The following is a 15,444-nucleotide window of genomic DNA, read 5'->3' as shown; positions in this document are numbered from 1 at the left end:
TTGGGTTGGAAGGGACCTCGAAGATCATCTAGTTCCAACCCCCCTGCGATAGGCAAGGACACCTCTCACATATGTAGATATTTACTGTGATGATCCATCTATCACCATATACTTTAGTCACCATGACTACTGTCCAAGAATAGTGACTGAAATCCATAAAAGCTTACAAAGCTTCGAAACTTACTGCTCATAACAGTACAAAGGTCTGGAGATCATGCGATGGGCAGCATGCTGTTCCTTTGTGGTGCCTTTTCTGTGCCCATTCCTGCTAAATAAAAATCCATTTCAAATTCTGTTTTCTTGTGAGCTTTCCTGGCCTCCAAACTTAATACTATTATTTCATAGAATGGTTTGAGTTGGAAGGGACCTTAAAAATCATCTAGTTCCAACACCTCCCATCGGCCCAGGCTGCTCCAAGCCCCATCCAACCTGGACTGGAACACCCCCAGGGATGGGGCAGCCACAGCTTCCCTGGGCAACCTGGGCCAGGGCCTCACCACCCTCACAGGGAAAAATTTCTTCCTAACATCTGATTTAAATCTCCCCCGTTAGCTTAAAAGCATTACATCTCATCCTATCGCTGTACTCCCCAATAAGGAGTCCTTCTCCAGCTTTCCTGTAGCCCCTTTCAGCACTGGAAGCTGCTCCAAGGTCTCCCTGGTGGCTTCTCTTCTCCAGGCTGAAGAACCCCAACTCTCTCAGCCTGTTGTTGTAGTATTTCGCTGGCAAACTAAAGTAATCCATCAGAGGGCAGGTGATAAATGAAGGAAATTACTTTTCAGAATTTTTAAAATAAAATTTAGAGCTTACATTGAGTGAATGAAGTTCACAAGGGGCCCTATTTCATTTTCTTATAAATAAAAATCGGACAAACCAGATTACTTTATGCATTACGAGAAACTTCTGCTGAGAAAAATCAAGCTTTTATCCAAAAGCTTCTACTCATTGCATATACAAAACCCTTAATCCAGTCAATCAGAAAATCACTTGATTTCACTGTCTTCTAAATTAAAATAAATGGAATTTTGTGCCATAGAAGTGATAGCGTTAACTTAACTTACTCAAAATACAGCCAAATTCCCTAAAGCCAACCAGCGATAAGACAGAATCTTGAGTTACATTTAGGGGGGTAGATGGGCACTGAACAACTTTACAAGGCACTGGTCAAAGGTTTTACTGTGTGGTTACAGCTGTACTTTTTTGTATGCACACGGAGTTCAAGGAAAAGGTTACAAAAGGTAAATTTCCTTATGCTAATTGCATTCTGAAAATAAACATTGAGCTTTAGAGCATTACGGATATTTATACAACAAGAAGGTAAGAAGAACATATTCCAGAGTGTAAAGTATTAAGTCTTTTATACTCGGCTTACTGGCAGTGTCATCCAATTTTACAAATATGAGTCTTAAGTGCTGATGTGACTTGTAAAATTAAATATATCTACAGGACAACCGGCAGACCAAGTCATACTGTATTTCTTAACATGGTCCATTAAGACTAAGTAGCCCTCAGAGCACTTTCATGCACAGTTGTCAGAGTATATTAGCATATGTTTAGCATACTACATGTGAGGTTTATGACCATTTTAACTTTATAAAAGGAGACAAAGTCATGCCTACATTAACAAGTGTAGGAAGTTTTGCACTTACTCGGCTCAAAGCCAGCTGGACACGGATCAGTCCTGGTTCAGAAAACACTCACCTGCATTAATACCACTAAGAGACAGAATCAGAATGGTTTGAGTTGGAAGGGAGCTCTAAGATCAACTAATTCCAACCCCCCTGCCATGGGCAGGGACACCTCCCCCTGGCCCAGGCTGCTCCAAGCCCCATCCAACCTGGCTTGGAACCCCTCCAGGGATGGGGCAGCCACAGCTTCCCTGGACAACCTATTCCAGGGCCTCCCCAACCTCAGCATGAAGAAATTCCTCCTTCTGTCTAGTCTAAATCCGCCCCTTTCCAACTTATAGCGCTTCCTCCTCATCCTATGGCTCCGTGCCTCGATCAGGATTGTACAGCTCATCAGCCACTGACAGAGGACACAAAAGCACTCAGGTTTATTAGACCCACTCTGAATCTCCAGTTGCTCTATTTGTCACACACCAAACAGACCAACTCTTGTGACTAGACCGTCTTACAGAAATAACAGATAAAAACCATTAACTTTTCCAACCAGTCTTTTTACCCAAAGGTCAGGGAATTTTCATAACCATTAGAAGTCATGCGGTACAAGCAGGAAGAGGAGACTTAAGGAAGTAAAGGACTTGCTGCAAGCTACTACTAAAAGTTTAGATAGGTTCAGGCAGCAGCTGGATAAACTCATGGAAGAAACATTCATCGAGAGCTACTGAAAACAGACGCCTCTAGCTCAGGAAGTCGGAACTACACATAGTTAGAGGTTAGGAAAGCATCCTGTGGAAGTATCCCTATATATTTCCACTTTTTACATTTTTCTTCCTTAAAATCCACTCTTGGCCAGCACTGGAGATGCTATAGCAGGTTAAATTAATCTTTGGTCTGATCCCACTACAAAGTTCAACAGTCTTAGTCTGGATACCTTGGGAACAAAGCTCTAAATTTCTAATCCTACCTCTTACGGTAGGATTAAAACCTATTATTAAACTATAATTTTTCTTACAAGTTATTCTTAACATAATGTAGTCTATAGGCTGCCCCATTCTTGTGTAATTTGTCACTGATGGTTTGTGCTATTTAGTGGTATTTCTAAACAGGATTAATTCAGTCTTTTATCTAGTTTAGTGTACTTAAGCTCATGTATCCCTTCGTTTTGTTGTTTTATTTGGTGTTTCTCTTGTATTTATCACATTTTTTAAAACTTTTAAGTTCAGGTTTGGAATTCATCTTCTTCCAAGAAATACTGCGTCTCTCAGTTTACTCCAAAAAAACAGGCAAGGAAACTGCAACCCCAGTTAAGGTTCTCCTCCTGAATGTCCTAAACCACCGAGAGCTTTAAATTACTGCAGCACACATTACGACCAAACAACGTGTTTAAATCAGTGCACAATTTTAAATCAGAAACAGAGACTTCCCTTCCCCAAACAAAATTTTCATTTTATATTCATTACTTTAGCTAAATGCTTTACTGAGCATTCGAATGAAGAATCCAGTATGCTATACGAAGAAGAAAAATTGTTGAAGGTGTTTTGGAAGTAGGTACAAAACTAATCAAATGTTATAAAACAGCAACAAAAAAAACTTTTGTACTGTAATCCTGTTTCACAGAATGGTTTGAGTTGGAAGGGACCTTAAAGGTCATCCAGTTCCAACCCCCCTTCGATGGGCAGAACCTCCCACTGGACCAGGCTGTTTGTTCACTGGAACAGAGTTGGGGTTAGGACACCCATACACTGACAACGCGTGTATCTGAAAATCAAGAAAGGAGTGTGGTGCGATACCAATGATAGGAAGAGGTACCAAACTGCTACCTTTCCTTCCATGGCCAATCCATCAGCCTGGGGCCGAGGGAGAAGCAATAGCACTGTTGTATGCAAATGTCCAAGATGTGGGGCCCAGCCCGGCAGGGATGAGAGTTAAAGGTAGGCTGAACGAGCATCGCATTGAGAGTGTGTCACTTCACAGTCTCAAAACTGTTAACAGTATTAAACAAAGTGAATGAATTCCAATGCCAACAGCTCACAGTATTTGCAGTCCAGTTTTGGGAAAAAGCGCTTAAACGGACTTCTTCATATTAAATGCAAGAATCCCTCCAGATACAAGAAACGAATTGATCATAAATGACAGGTTAGCCCCTTATTGTATCAATATGAGTTCTAGAAGTTAAAAATTGAAAAATAAATCCCAATTTACATTGAATCTATCTTAAATTATTTCTTCTTACACTTCATACTTGTGAAGCAGGTTATGCCAACTACAGCAGGAACTTGACTTGATGTGATTGACCTCGTTTAGCCTTCCACTTGTGCTTACATGAACCTGCAAAAGAGCAGTCTCTCTTCTCACACGGCATCAACATGTCTACAATCTTAAAATTACTTTTGAAATAAGAAAAAACAAAATGAGCCATGAGAAAGTGGCTGTTATTTCTGAGAGCACTATTCTCTCCAAACGTTAAATTGAATTAACTCCTAGAAAAAATAACTAACGATATGTATAAAGCTGATGAGAAAACACCACTAAGGGCAAAGAAAAACATTTTAAGCTTCAACACGTACTTGTGATCTGCCACTCCAGAATACTTTCTTTCAAAGCACCATGTTTGGAGACAAATCACAAACCAAAGCTCCAGAGCTCACGTATCAGTTAAATATTCATGTGTAACTGAGATTTTCACTTTACTTTTAAAACACTGAATAGTATAACACCACAAAAAAGAGGATTAAGACGACTGTTATTTGTCACTACATTTCTTTTCACAAGAACACCACTTTCAGTTTATTAGCTGTTGTCTTCCCTTCCTGCTTATCTGCAAATCTCTTTTTTGCATCTCAGTTTCCCCTCCTCAAATCCTCTTCAGAAACACAGGGAATTCCCTTACCAAAGAGAAAGTCTGTAACAATAAAAGGAATACACATGAAATGCTTTACAGGAATTCGTAAATAAAGGCCCCTCTATTGCTCTTGGTAGGACTACAGACACAGACTGCCTTGGAAAAACCAAATGCTTGAAAAAAAAAAGAAAGTACTGTTTTCCATGAGTCTAAAATTATTCCAGAATTAAGCTGACTTCTAAACTATTGAAGCTGCCCGTGGTGGAGTTTCCAACCCTGGAGGTGTTCAAAAGGCATGTAGACAGGGTCTGGTAGGCATGGTGGTGCTGAGCTGGTGGTTGGACTTGATCTTAGAGGTCTTTCCTAACCTTAATGATTCTATGAGCACTTACCTGTGCTCCTCTCAGTCTTAACCACAGTTCTTACCCATAAGTCACCATAGAATGATTTTCAGATCTGATTTTACATCTAGTGCCACATTTGCTGATGGTCTTTTGGATTCAAGTATTCTCCCCGTTACCCCGAGTCTCTAAGGGAGCTTGCATGGACAATCCTAGCCATCAGAATACTTTTCGCCCAAAAATTTCTGCGTCGCTCCTTTCAATATCAAACTCTGCAGTGAAGTGGGAAAGCACCCAACATCCTTTGAATATCTTACAGCAACATAATCAGACGCTGGGCACTGCTCAAGCACAGTAGGACACACATCACCACGATCAAGGCACCTACAGCAATAAGATCCACTGGTGTTTGCCATTTGCCCTGAAGAAACTAAATAAAGGCAAGAAAGCTGAAAATTGAATAAACAGGGGAACCAAACTGAAAGGAAAGATAAGCACATAAATGCTACTTGGTTTTGCTCCAAAGGTTTCTCTCAATTTATGTGGTCCAGGCGACAGTTTACGAGCATCCCAAGATTTTGGGCTTGTATTAATACAGATTCATTTCTTTTCCTTCTCTCTCTGATAACCTACTCTTCTTCCCTAACCCAAATATTTAATAACCCTTACTTCAATCAGAAAGGTATTTTAACCTTGATTTTATCACTAGCGCTTCCACTCTGGAAATGCTCTTTCTCCCACGACCACAATCAGCTGTGAGTGTCACCTGCTTAGTCAGTAAAGACAATACTAACAGTGATTTAAACATACGATTTACATGGAAATAAATATTGTCTTCCAAAAGATCATTTCCCCTGTCATAGCAATCACCTTGTCTTACATCTCATGAAAGAAGTACATAAAAATGAAACTTACCCGGCAGAAACTTCAATGAAAATTGATCCGTTATAGAATCATAGAATGAATCATAGAATGGTTCAGGTTGGAAGGGACCTCAAAGCCCATCCAGTCCCACCCCTGCCATGGGCAGGGACACCTCCACTGGCCCAGGCTGCTCCAAGCCCCATCCAACCTGGCCTGGAACCCCTCCAGGGATGGGGCAGCCACAGCTTCCCTGGGTGACCTGGGCCAGGGCCTTCCCACTCTCATGGTGAAGAAATTCTTCCTAATGTCTGATCTAAATCTCCCCCTCAGCAATTTAAAGTCATTCCTCCATGCCCTTGGAAAACATCCCTCTCAGCTTTCTTGTACCCCTTCAGGTACTGGAAGGTTGCTATAAGGTCTCCCCATCTCTTCTCCAGGCTGAACAACTCCAACTCTCTCAGCCTGTCCTCAGAGCAGAGGTGCTCCAGCCCTCACATCATCTTCGTGGCCTCCTTTGGACCCGTTCCAACAGTTCCATCTCCTTCTTATGTTGGAGGCTCCAGAACTGGACACAGGACTCCAGCCGGAGTCTCATGAGAGCCGAGTAGAGGGGGAGAATCCCTTCCAGCTCCCTGCAGGTAATGTATTATATATTACATCCCAACAGATTTCCTAAGTACTACTAGTCCTACTTCCAGGTACTGTTAATTTCCCATATTCTCTGAGTTTCTGAGTGCAAGGGAAACCTCAAAATTTAAACTTTCCAGGCATGTGTTTGTGATAGATCATTGCACAGAGTCTCAGCTGGGGAGGAGGGGAACACTGAATGCAAACAAGCACCTATTTTAAGCTTCCAAAGTCACATTCTGTCTGAGGGATGGGTGAAAAACTTGGGTCGCTTCTTAAACATAAGAAGAAGCATTCAACAATATAAGGGTATAATGTTCATATAATTACAGATTCTCTTCCTGAGAGTTTATTAATCAGAATGAACTTCCAATTGTAACTGCACTTGATTTATATGCGTTAGTATTTCGAGAAGGGGTGGGAAAGGATTTCTTCCAAATTGACAATACAATTGTATGAAGCTCCATTCACATTATCTTCTTTCCAGAAACTAGGACAGCATCCAGGAGTTTTCACCTTGCAGGATTTATTGTCAATTAAATCTCATCACCCCTGCACAACCACAGGGAACAGAACTGCCAGTCAGGAGCGATACTTACAAGCACTGCAGCAATTTTCTGTTTTATTTTGTATTTCAACCGCTCCACATCTAGGTACTAGACAGTGCCTGACCACAAACCAGCCAACTGGCGCAATTATTCATGCTATTGCTAATAATCACGTCTGCATAGTTGCAGCATAAACCTGTAATTACACAGGCAGGATATCCCCAAGGCTTGGGAAACAGCATCAGTTTTACAATACGAATTTAACAAGCCGAAACTTATCCATGACTGAAAAAAACTCAAGGAAAGCTTAAAACTTGCCAATTATAACTGAAAAAAACTAAAAAATACCTGGGGGCGGGGGGAACGAAACAAAACAAAACACAAAACAGAATGGGAGGAAAAGGCTACAGAGGCATCTCATGGGATACAGACCTGGAGAGAAGAGGGATCCTGGAGATCTGGCTTCCTTCCCTCTCCAGAGGTGTTCCAGGCCAGGTTGGATGGGGCTTGGAGCAGCCTGGGCCAGTGGGAGGTGTCCCTGCCCATGGCAGAGGGTGGGACTGGATGGGCTTTGAGGTCCCTTCCAACCCAAACCATTCTATGATTCTATGGCTTTCGTGGATCATGTCCTCCAAATCTCAAGAATAGTGACCACGATGAGCAGGAAATGAAGCAAAGCAGGCAGGAAACTTATTTGGATGAGTAAGGAACGCCCATCTCAATTCAAAATAAAAAAGGAGCACAGAAGAGGGAGCAGCAGGGGCAGGTGACCCAGGAGGAACAGAGACATTGTCGAAGCAATAGCGTTAGGAGAGTCAAAGACCTTCTGGAGCCACCTGGTGACACAGTGGGCATGGACTGAAATACAGCAAATTTTACTTAAACAAAAGGTTGAGGGCGGGGGGGGGGGAACTATGAGGGTGGTCAACCAGTGGAACAGGTTGCTAAGAGATATTTGTGTTCTCCATCCTTGCAGATCTCAAAAACATGACTAGATACAGTTCTGAGCAACCTTCTGAAGCTGACCCTACTTTGAAAAGACTGGTGGGACTAAATGACCTCCAGAGGTTCCTTCCAACTTCAATTTTTCTGAATCTCATTTAGAAACTATGACATTAAAAAAAAAGACAACAAAATCATAAAATTCCATGGAAAATATAATGAAGTTAAAGTAAACTCACAATATGTATTTGGTTCCTGATACATACACACACAGCCCAATTTTGCAATTGCTGCCTAGAGCTCCGGTATCCGGGCTACTATAAAACAGATGGCAAGGAAACCAACACACTTGAACGCGACTGAGCTGTGTGTGATAATGCAGACGCTTATATATTCCAGTCTGCAGCTCCTTTAAAGCACAGCTCCTGCTCAAGTCCTACCCCAAGATGTGTGGTTTGATTAGTGGTGTAGCAGGACCAGGATCAGTTAACTTCTTATATCAGGATATAAATTAAACGCTGACAAATCCTATAGACAGGCTCTCTGAATTTCCAGGGAGACACTGCCATACTTCACTACGCAGATAAATTCACACGGAGGATTTGGAACAGGATCCGTGCGATACTTCAAAATCAAAAGCTTTCTGAAACTTTCAGGAGTGTGTTTCAACCCCACACATGGTGCGTTTATACTTAACACCATTTATAAAACCAGATCAAAAACATTTCTAAAGGAAACCAACTTCTATAAAACGCATTTTACAAGAATTTCATTCTTGCAAAATTACATGTGTAATGTACAAAATTCCTCCAAAAGAACAAATTGGTCTTAACCAGTGCATTTTTGTTACATTTTTAAAACCACTATACTGATACATGAGCAGCTTCTCTCCTTAGCCTGATGTTCTCCTACACACTACAAAGCAAACACAAAAGTTCTGAAGAAGAAACAACACTTAACATAGAATCATAGAATAGAATTATAGAATCACAGAATAGTTTAGGTTGGAAAGGACCTCAAAGCCCATCCAGTCCCACCCCTGCCATGGGCAGGGACACCTCCCACTGGCCCAGGCTGCTCCAAGCCCCATCCAACCTGGCCTGGAACCCCTCCAGGGATGGGGCAGCCACAGCTTCCCTGGGCAACCTGGGCCAGGGCCTCCCAACCATCAGTGTGAAGAAATTCCTCCTTATGTCCATTCTAAAACTGTCCCTCTCCAGTTTACACCCATTGCCCTTCGTTCCATCACTACAAGCCTTTTTGAACTGCCCCTCTCCAGCTTTCTTGTAGCCCCTTCGCTATAAAATCTCCTCAAAGCCTTTTCTTTTCCAGGCTGAACAAGCCCAACTCTCTCAGCCTGTCCCTGTATGGGAGGTGCTCCAGCCCTCGGATCATCCTTGTAGCCTCCTCTGGACCCATTCCAGCAGCTCCATCTCCTTTTTCTGTTGAGGATTCCAAAACTGGACACAGTACTACAGATGAGGTCTCACAGGAGAGAAATAGAGGGGCAGTGTCCCCTCCCTCCCTGCTGGCCACACTGCTTCGGATGCAGCCCAGGACATGGGTGGTTTCTGGGCTGCGAGTGCACGTTGCCGGCTCGTGTCGAGCTTCTCATCAACCAGTCCTTCTCCGCAGGGCTGCTCTCCGTCACATCAGCCCCTGTCACATCTAGTTTTTTACATTACCCCTCTACTTTCTATCGGCAATCCCAACCACCTCAGAAATCTTTAGAGAGTATCGAGAGAGAAATAACTGTTTAATTATATGAGCTGACCATGTCTTGAGTATTGCTAGATGTCAAGCGCAGGGCAATCCTTATAACGTTAGGAGGTATCTATGCTACTGAGTTTAATTTTTCAAGCACTGAAGGGTTTTGAGACGTGACAGGTGCCAAAGGAAGAACTGAGCTACTGAATTCTATCTGACTACCGCTTCCCATCACTGCAACAGCATCACAAAAACGTTCGTTATCACTTTAAATCACTGTGGAAACAGTCAGGAAAAAAAAGATTATAAACATAAGAAAGTATAAAATGACAACTGCAACCTACAGAAAAAGAAAACATTAAGCCTACAAATAGAAGTTTCAAGTTACTATGCTTAAAGCAACAATTTACACTAAATTCAAATACATTTCAAAGCATTTCAGTAATGATACACAAAATATTAAAGCAATTCACAGTTCCAAGTGGGGTAGGTGATTTTTTCCTTATCTTCTCATTCTGTGAGATGCCTCACAGAGCATCTCACAGAATGCGACTGTGAACATCAAAAATACTCCAGGTAAATCACATAAACAAACCTAACCAATTGCGGGGGTGGGGGGTGGTGACTTCTGAGAAAATCTATTTTTTCTTGAGGTTTTTATACTCAATTTTTAACCTCTTTTACAAATGACTACAGGCTGCTTCACGTAGCTGATCTGCAGAAATGCTGCTGCTATGGTACAATGGCTTTTTATGGAACCGGGCACTGCCCAATTCCATAAAAACGTAGAAATAGTGTTTGAGTAGACATAAAGCCCTTCTTATTAAGATGGAAATAGTCAAACATAGTAGGCGTCTTGCAAAACTCTGTCCTAAACTCCAGAATGTGAAAATTTCTCTCCTGGGAATTTTCAAGATTTAGGCACAAGGACAAAGAAATACTTTTTGATTAAAAGGAAAAAAAAATCCCACTATAATTAACCCAATGAAAAAAAATAAAAAACCTCAGAGCAGATTCGAGAACACCAAGGACTTTAAATAACACTGCAAATAAAGTGCTGATCCACACCTTTTAAATATTTGTGAATATGAACTTTAACCATTAAAAACTTGAAGAAAATAAAATAAAAGATTTCAAAGCGGATTTTCAGAGGGCCTTAGGGTCAATATTGAGTTTTTATGGGGCCACCAAGCTCTGCCTTTGCATGTATGTGTGTGGCATGGAGAAGGGTAATATAAAGGAATCTGTGGAACTAAATCGATTTAAGATATCTTTAAATACTTATTTATGATCTCCAACTTCTAAGAAGCTGGGACTGTTGATACAGACGGGAGAAAAATGCTGGCTTCTGGGATGGAGTAGGATGGAGCTATGATCAAAAGCTTCAGGATAAAGATAAATATTTAATACCGCCTTGCTTAAATCAGCGGTGACTACCGCCATAAACTTTCTGAAAGTCTTAGGGCAACAGTTAACCCAAAAATTTCACCTATGAATTCAGAAAACCAAAAGGAAAAATATTAGCACCAATGAGCAGTCCCACGTAGGGACAAAATGCAAAGATACACTTGCTCTAAAGGGCAAAGCGTACTCCTTTTTCTTAGCCTGGTGGTCTTAAAACATCAAAGTTAAAAAGTATTTCTTGGTATGTACATGGAAGTCAAATATAAATCACAGCAGCTCCTACTGTTTATTACATAAATCATGATTTTTTTTGCTTGTCAAGTTGTGCATTTGAAGCCAATAGCTGTACCTATTCTACAATCCCTCTGCTCCATTGGTCCAAGGGCACAGACACCACATGCAGAAGCTCGGGCATTTTTACTGTGGAATTAGTAGAGTTAATATTTTAGCAACATCCTAACAGATGACACTGCTGATCCCTGGAGCAGATGAAGATGATTCTCTGTCTCCTCCTCCAAACTCTGAGAATTTCTTCAGCCTGGAGAAGAGAACGCTTTGAAGAGACCTTATAGTGGCCTTCCAGTACCTGAAGGGGCTCCAGGAAAGCTGGGGGGGTACTTTTTTCCAAGCACATAGAGCGATAGCATGAGAGGGAATAGATTTAAATTGGAAGGGGAAAGGTTCAGATTGGACAAATTCTTCCCGCTGAGGCTGGTGAGGCCCTGGCCCAGGTTGCCCAGGGAAGCTGTGGCTGCCCCATCCCTGGAGGGCTTCCAGGCCAGGTTGGATGGGGCTTGGAGCAGCCTGGGCCAGTGGGAGGTGTCTCCGTCCATGGCAGGGAGTGGGACTGGATGGGCTTTGAGGTCCCTTCCAACCCAAACCACTCCATGATTCTATGATTCTATGAATTTCTGACTGCTCATTTCGCTTTTGTTTCCAAAACTTTAGTGGTCTACAATTTGCTCCCATATTCAGACTCAAGATTAGCATTGATGTAGACCATTAACATCTTAGCCTAGTTTTCCAAGAAAACAGATGATAAAGATGTTTATATTATTAGATGGTCTCTCTGTCAGCCTCTCCTTAACAACTTGTGAACCACAACTTCATTAAGATCTTATTAAAGAGGTAAAAGGCCAAAATGAAATGGAGTCCTTCTATAGTTTAAGTTAAACAAAACAACCAGCAGCCAGACAGAAGAGAGAGATCCAATAGCAGAATTTGCAACACTAAAGGGAGGGACAGGCATTGTTATTTATTTATTTATTTAAATGTTTTGGTGGCGTTGCCCGAAGTTGGGCAGATAAATGTTAAGAGAAAAATAAGCAAGTAAAGAGACTCACTTTGTCCTGAGAATGATGTAGTAGCACATTCCTCCTCTCTCTGTCATCGATCAGAGAGCAAAACGCAGAGGTATGCATCATTTGTATTTCAGTTCAAACGTAGCATCAGAACACATCCTCTCAGTTTTACAACGTACAAATGGAGTGATTTCAATTAATTCTATGCCATACCCTATCTCAAGCCTACCTTCTGGTCACCAAGCAATGCATTTATTCACATGAATGAAAAAAATAAAGATTTGTTGACCTTCTCCAGCAATCAGAAATCTGAAAATGTTTTCTTTTCCTGAAAGTAGTCTGACATTAAGGCAGGTGGCCAGATGAACCTATAGCATTAGCAAACACAGCTGTGATCCACACTAAGTGTTAAGGAACTTTAGAAGAGTTGAGTGGAGTTCTAACAGTAAATTTCATAGCTACTTTAGTCACACTCTCTTTCTGATGCATTCTTTTGCTTGCCCTAGGTTGAAGCATGTGATGATCCCTATAAAAGCAATATTACTTAGCTTTAACTACATAAAATGGATCCAGAGAATGTAAACAAAGTTCCCTTTATTGTAACCACAATTTGAGTCCATTAAGCCCAGAAGCAATATGTATGGGCATCCACCAGTGTAATTTATTTCGTCTCTGGAATTTCTGCACCACCTTGACCCTAAGGATCTCCCATGCAGTTCTACATCTGAGAGAATTTAACCTACTTAACAAAAAAAGGTGGGTTTTTTCTTTTTCTAAGTGTCTCTGTTCACGTATGAGCAGAGGAGTGCTGCAACTGAGACCTCTTCATCACGTTCTGTTCTTTTTTTGCTGAGGAATAAGGCACCTTTGGCTGTTCTCAGAGCTCCCTTTTCCATTCTTACCTTCTCCTTTTCCCTTCACATTTTATTCACTTCCCTTCCATCCAGCCATCCTTTCCATTCCTCAATTCTTCCATAAGCTTCTCCCACCCTCTATCCTCTCTCCCACCCTGTTTCGCCCACACAAGTCTATGCAATCTGCTTCAACCTTTGTCAAGGGTTATAAGTTGTTGAGGCTTATAAGTCCATAAGTCCTCACCTTCCCCCAGCGCACGCCGTCCCCCCAACGGGACACCATCCCAGCGCCATCCACTACAAGACAGTGAACACATTTAATATGATGTGGATTACTGAGCAAACAGGAGTCCATTCAAGCAAAATACAGTTTGATATTGATGTCAAAGTAAAGCTATGTATTTCAAAGAAAAACAGACGCCATACCTGCACAATGGACAACACTCTAGAAGACAAGACTGAAAAGAAGTTAAGATTTAGAGGAGATGTTTAATTTAATAGGAGTACCCAGTACGGTAAGTCAAAAACATTTAATGAAATCACCAGGCACAAGAGCGGGAAGTTAATTCACCTCTCTATGCCTCACTTGTGATACAGTGATTAACACTGTGTGCTCAGTCCCAGGACCCAGTTGTAAAAGAGAAGAAAAAAGTTACTGACTAGAAGATATATTTATGGCAAAAGACAAGAGAGAATCCAAGTCGTCTAGCTTAGAAAAAAAACCCATCACGAGCTGACTTGATATCCTAATGAAAGTACATTTCCTGGAGGAAGATGCACGGAAAAGCAGGAAAAGCTATACTGACTGGAAATCAACATCAGACACACTCAAATTTGCTTCAATAGCACTATTTCTTAATTAAGTGATATATTGATTGATTACTTAAACAGAACACCAAAACGTGGGGTAGATTCACTACCTTTTCATGTTTTTAATTACAGTTTGGAAGAAAAAGTTTTAGTCAAACATTCATTAACGTTTTCAGCACAAGTACTTTTCAACTGATACAATAGGTTAGACCAGATAAGCTAAAATACCCTTCTGGTCTTCAAATGCATAAACTGAAGACACGTCCGTTGGCTCAGTTAGAGCGTAAGGAAGCTGGAGAGGTTCACGGATTAACTAGAATTAGGACAGAATTAACGTAGTACTGGAAGTTCAAGGATGTGAAATATTGGATTACTTGGGGAAATATGTATTGAGTTACTCAGAACATGCAAAGGAGACTGAGAGGAAGCACTTAATAAATTCAGCAACTCAATGAAAACGTGGTGGCAACGTCTGTATTCCGTGGAGAAATTAAAAAAGATGATGCAGACTGACAACGGAGAGAAGCAGACACTTCACAAGGGATAAGAACCGCTGATGTGTAATGGTACTCTTTGACTTGTGGGCACTGGACCGGAAACGCAAAGTATTTGCAAATTAGAAATTGCTTAGAAATCATTAAAAAATTCGTGACTAACTTAATATCTCTACTATTACATTATACATTCGATAATTTTGGCTTATGTAATAATCATAGAATCACAGAATTAATTACTCATAGAATGGTTTGGGTTGGAAGGGATCTCAAAGCCCATCCAGTTCCCCCCCTGCCATGGGCAGGGACACCTCCCACTGGCCCAGGCTGCTCCAAGCCCCATCCAACCTGGCCTGGAACCCCTCCAGGGATGGGGCAGCCACAGCTTCCCTGGGCAGCCTGGGCCAGGGCCTCCCCATGCTCAGCGTGAAGAATTTCTTCCTAATGTCTAATCTAAACCTTCTCCCTTCTAATTCAAAGCCATTCTCCCTCACCCCATCACGCCAGGTCCTTCTCAAAAGTCCCTCCCCATCTTTCCTGGAGCGCCTTCAGGTACTGGAAGGCTGCTGTAAGGTCTTCTTGGAGCCTTCTCTTCTCCAGGCTGAGTAGCTCCAACTCTCTCAGCCTGTCCTCAGAGCAGAGATGCTCCAGCCCTCACACCATCATCACAGCCCTCCTCTGAACCCAATTCTATAATTTTTATTGATTCTTTTTTCTTCAAAGAACAAGATTAAAGGGTATATTCATATAAATCTAAGTAAGAAACTGTTTAGTTATTTTCAGTGTCAAGCAAAATAACAGGCAAATTTAGTCAGAAAACATTTTAGTGATAAACATATGAATAAGGGTTTCAATGTTCCCACTAATTTTATTAGGAAGTGGATCAGGCTCAAACTAAATCTAGCAAGAATTAAATCTAACAAATTAAATTAAACTATCTAAAAAACCCACCAGCATTTATTCTTCAGAAAGCAGCTATTCTCATTCGTGTAACTCTTCTCGTCTTGAAATCTTTCTCATTTTTCAAATATTAGTGTCCCTGTTTAGAAAACTAAACGGATTTGGGCTCATTTGCAAAAGTGCTG

General features: G+C 41.4%; 1 protein-coding gene across 15 annotated transcripts in view; it reads right to left on the bottom strand.

The window, feature by feature from the left end:
* The window catches only part of SUPT3H (SPT3 homolog, SAGA and STAGA complex component), a 302,304-nt gene that overhangs the window by 221,741 nt on the left and 65,119 nt on the right, over window positions 1–15,444 (bottom strand). For 2 of the 15 annotated variants that reach the window (XM_054061045.1, XM_054061044.1), the window contains exon 1: window positions 185–231. The exons of 4 other annotated variants lie outside the window; for them this stretch is intronic. In XM_054061045.1, the coding sequence (XP_053917020.1) occupies window positions 185–216 (32 nt within the window). In that variant the 5' untranslated portion in view covers window positions 217–231. Of the gene's footprint in view, window positions 1–184; window positions 232–15,444 lie in introns of those variants that run through there. 9 more of the 15 variants (XM_054061048.1, XM_054061047.1, XM_054061058.1 and 6 more) reach the window with 7 other exon arrangements.

The sequence above is a fragment of the Cuculus canorus genome, chromosome 3 (genome assembly GCF_017976375.1).
Source record: "Cuculus canorus isolate bCucCan1 chromosome 3, bCucCan1.pri, whole genome shotgun sequence".
NCBI classification, from domain to species: Eukaryota; Metazoa; Chordata; class Aves; order Cuculiformes; family Cuculidae; genus Cuculus; species Cuculus canorus.
The sequence above is the reverse complement of the archived record's forward strand: the minus strand, read 5'-3'. Positions and strand labels throughout refer to the sequence as shown.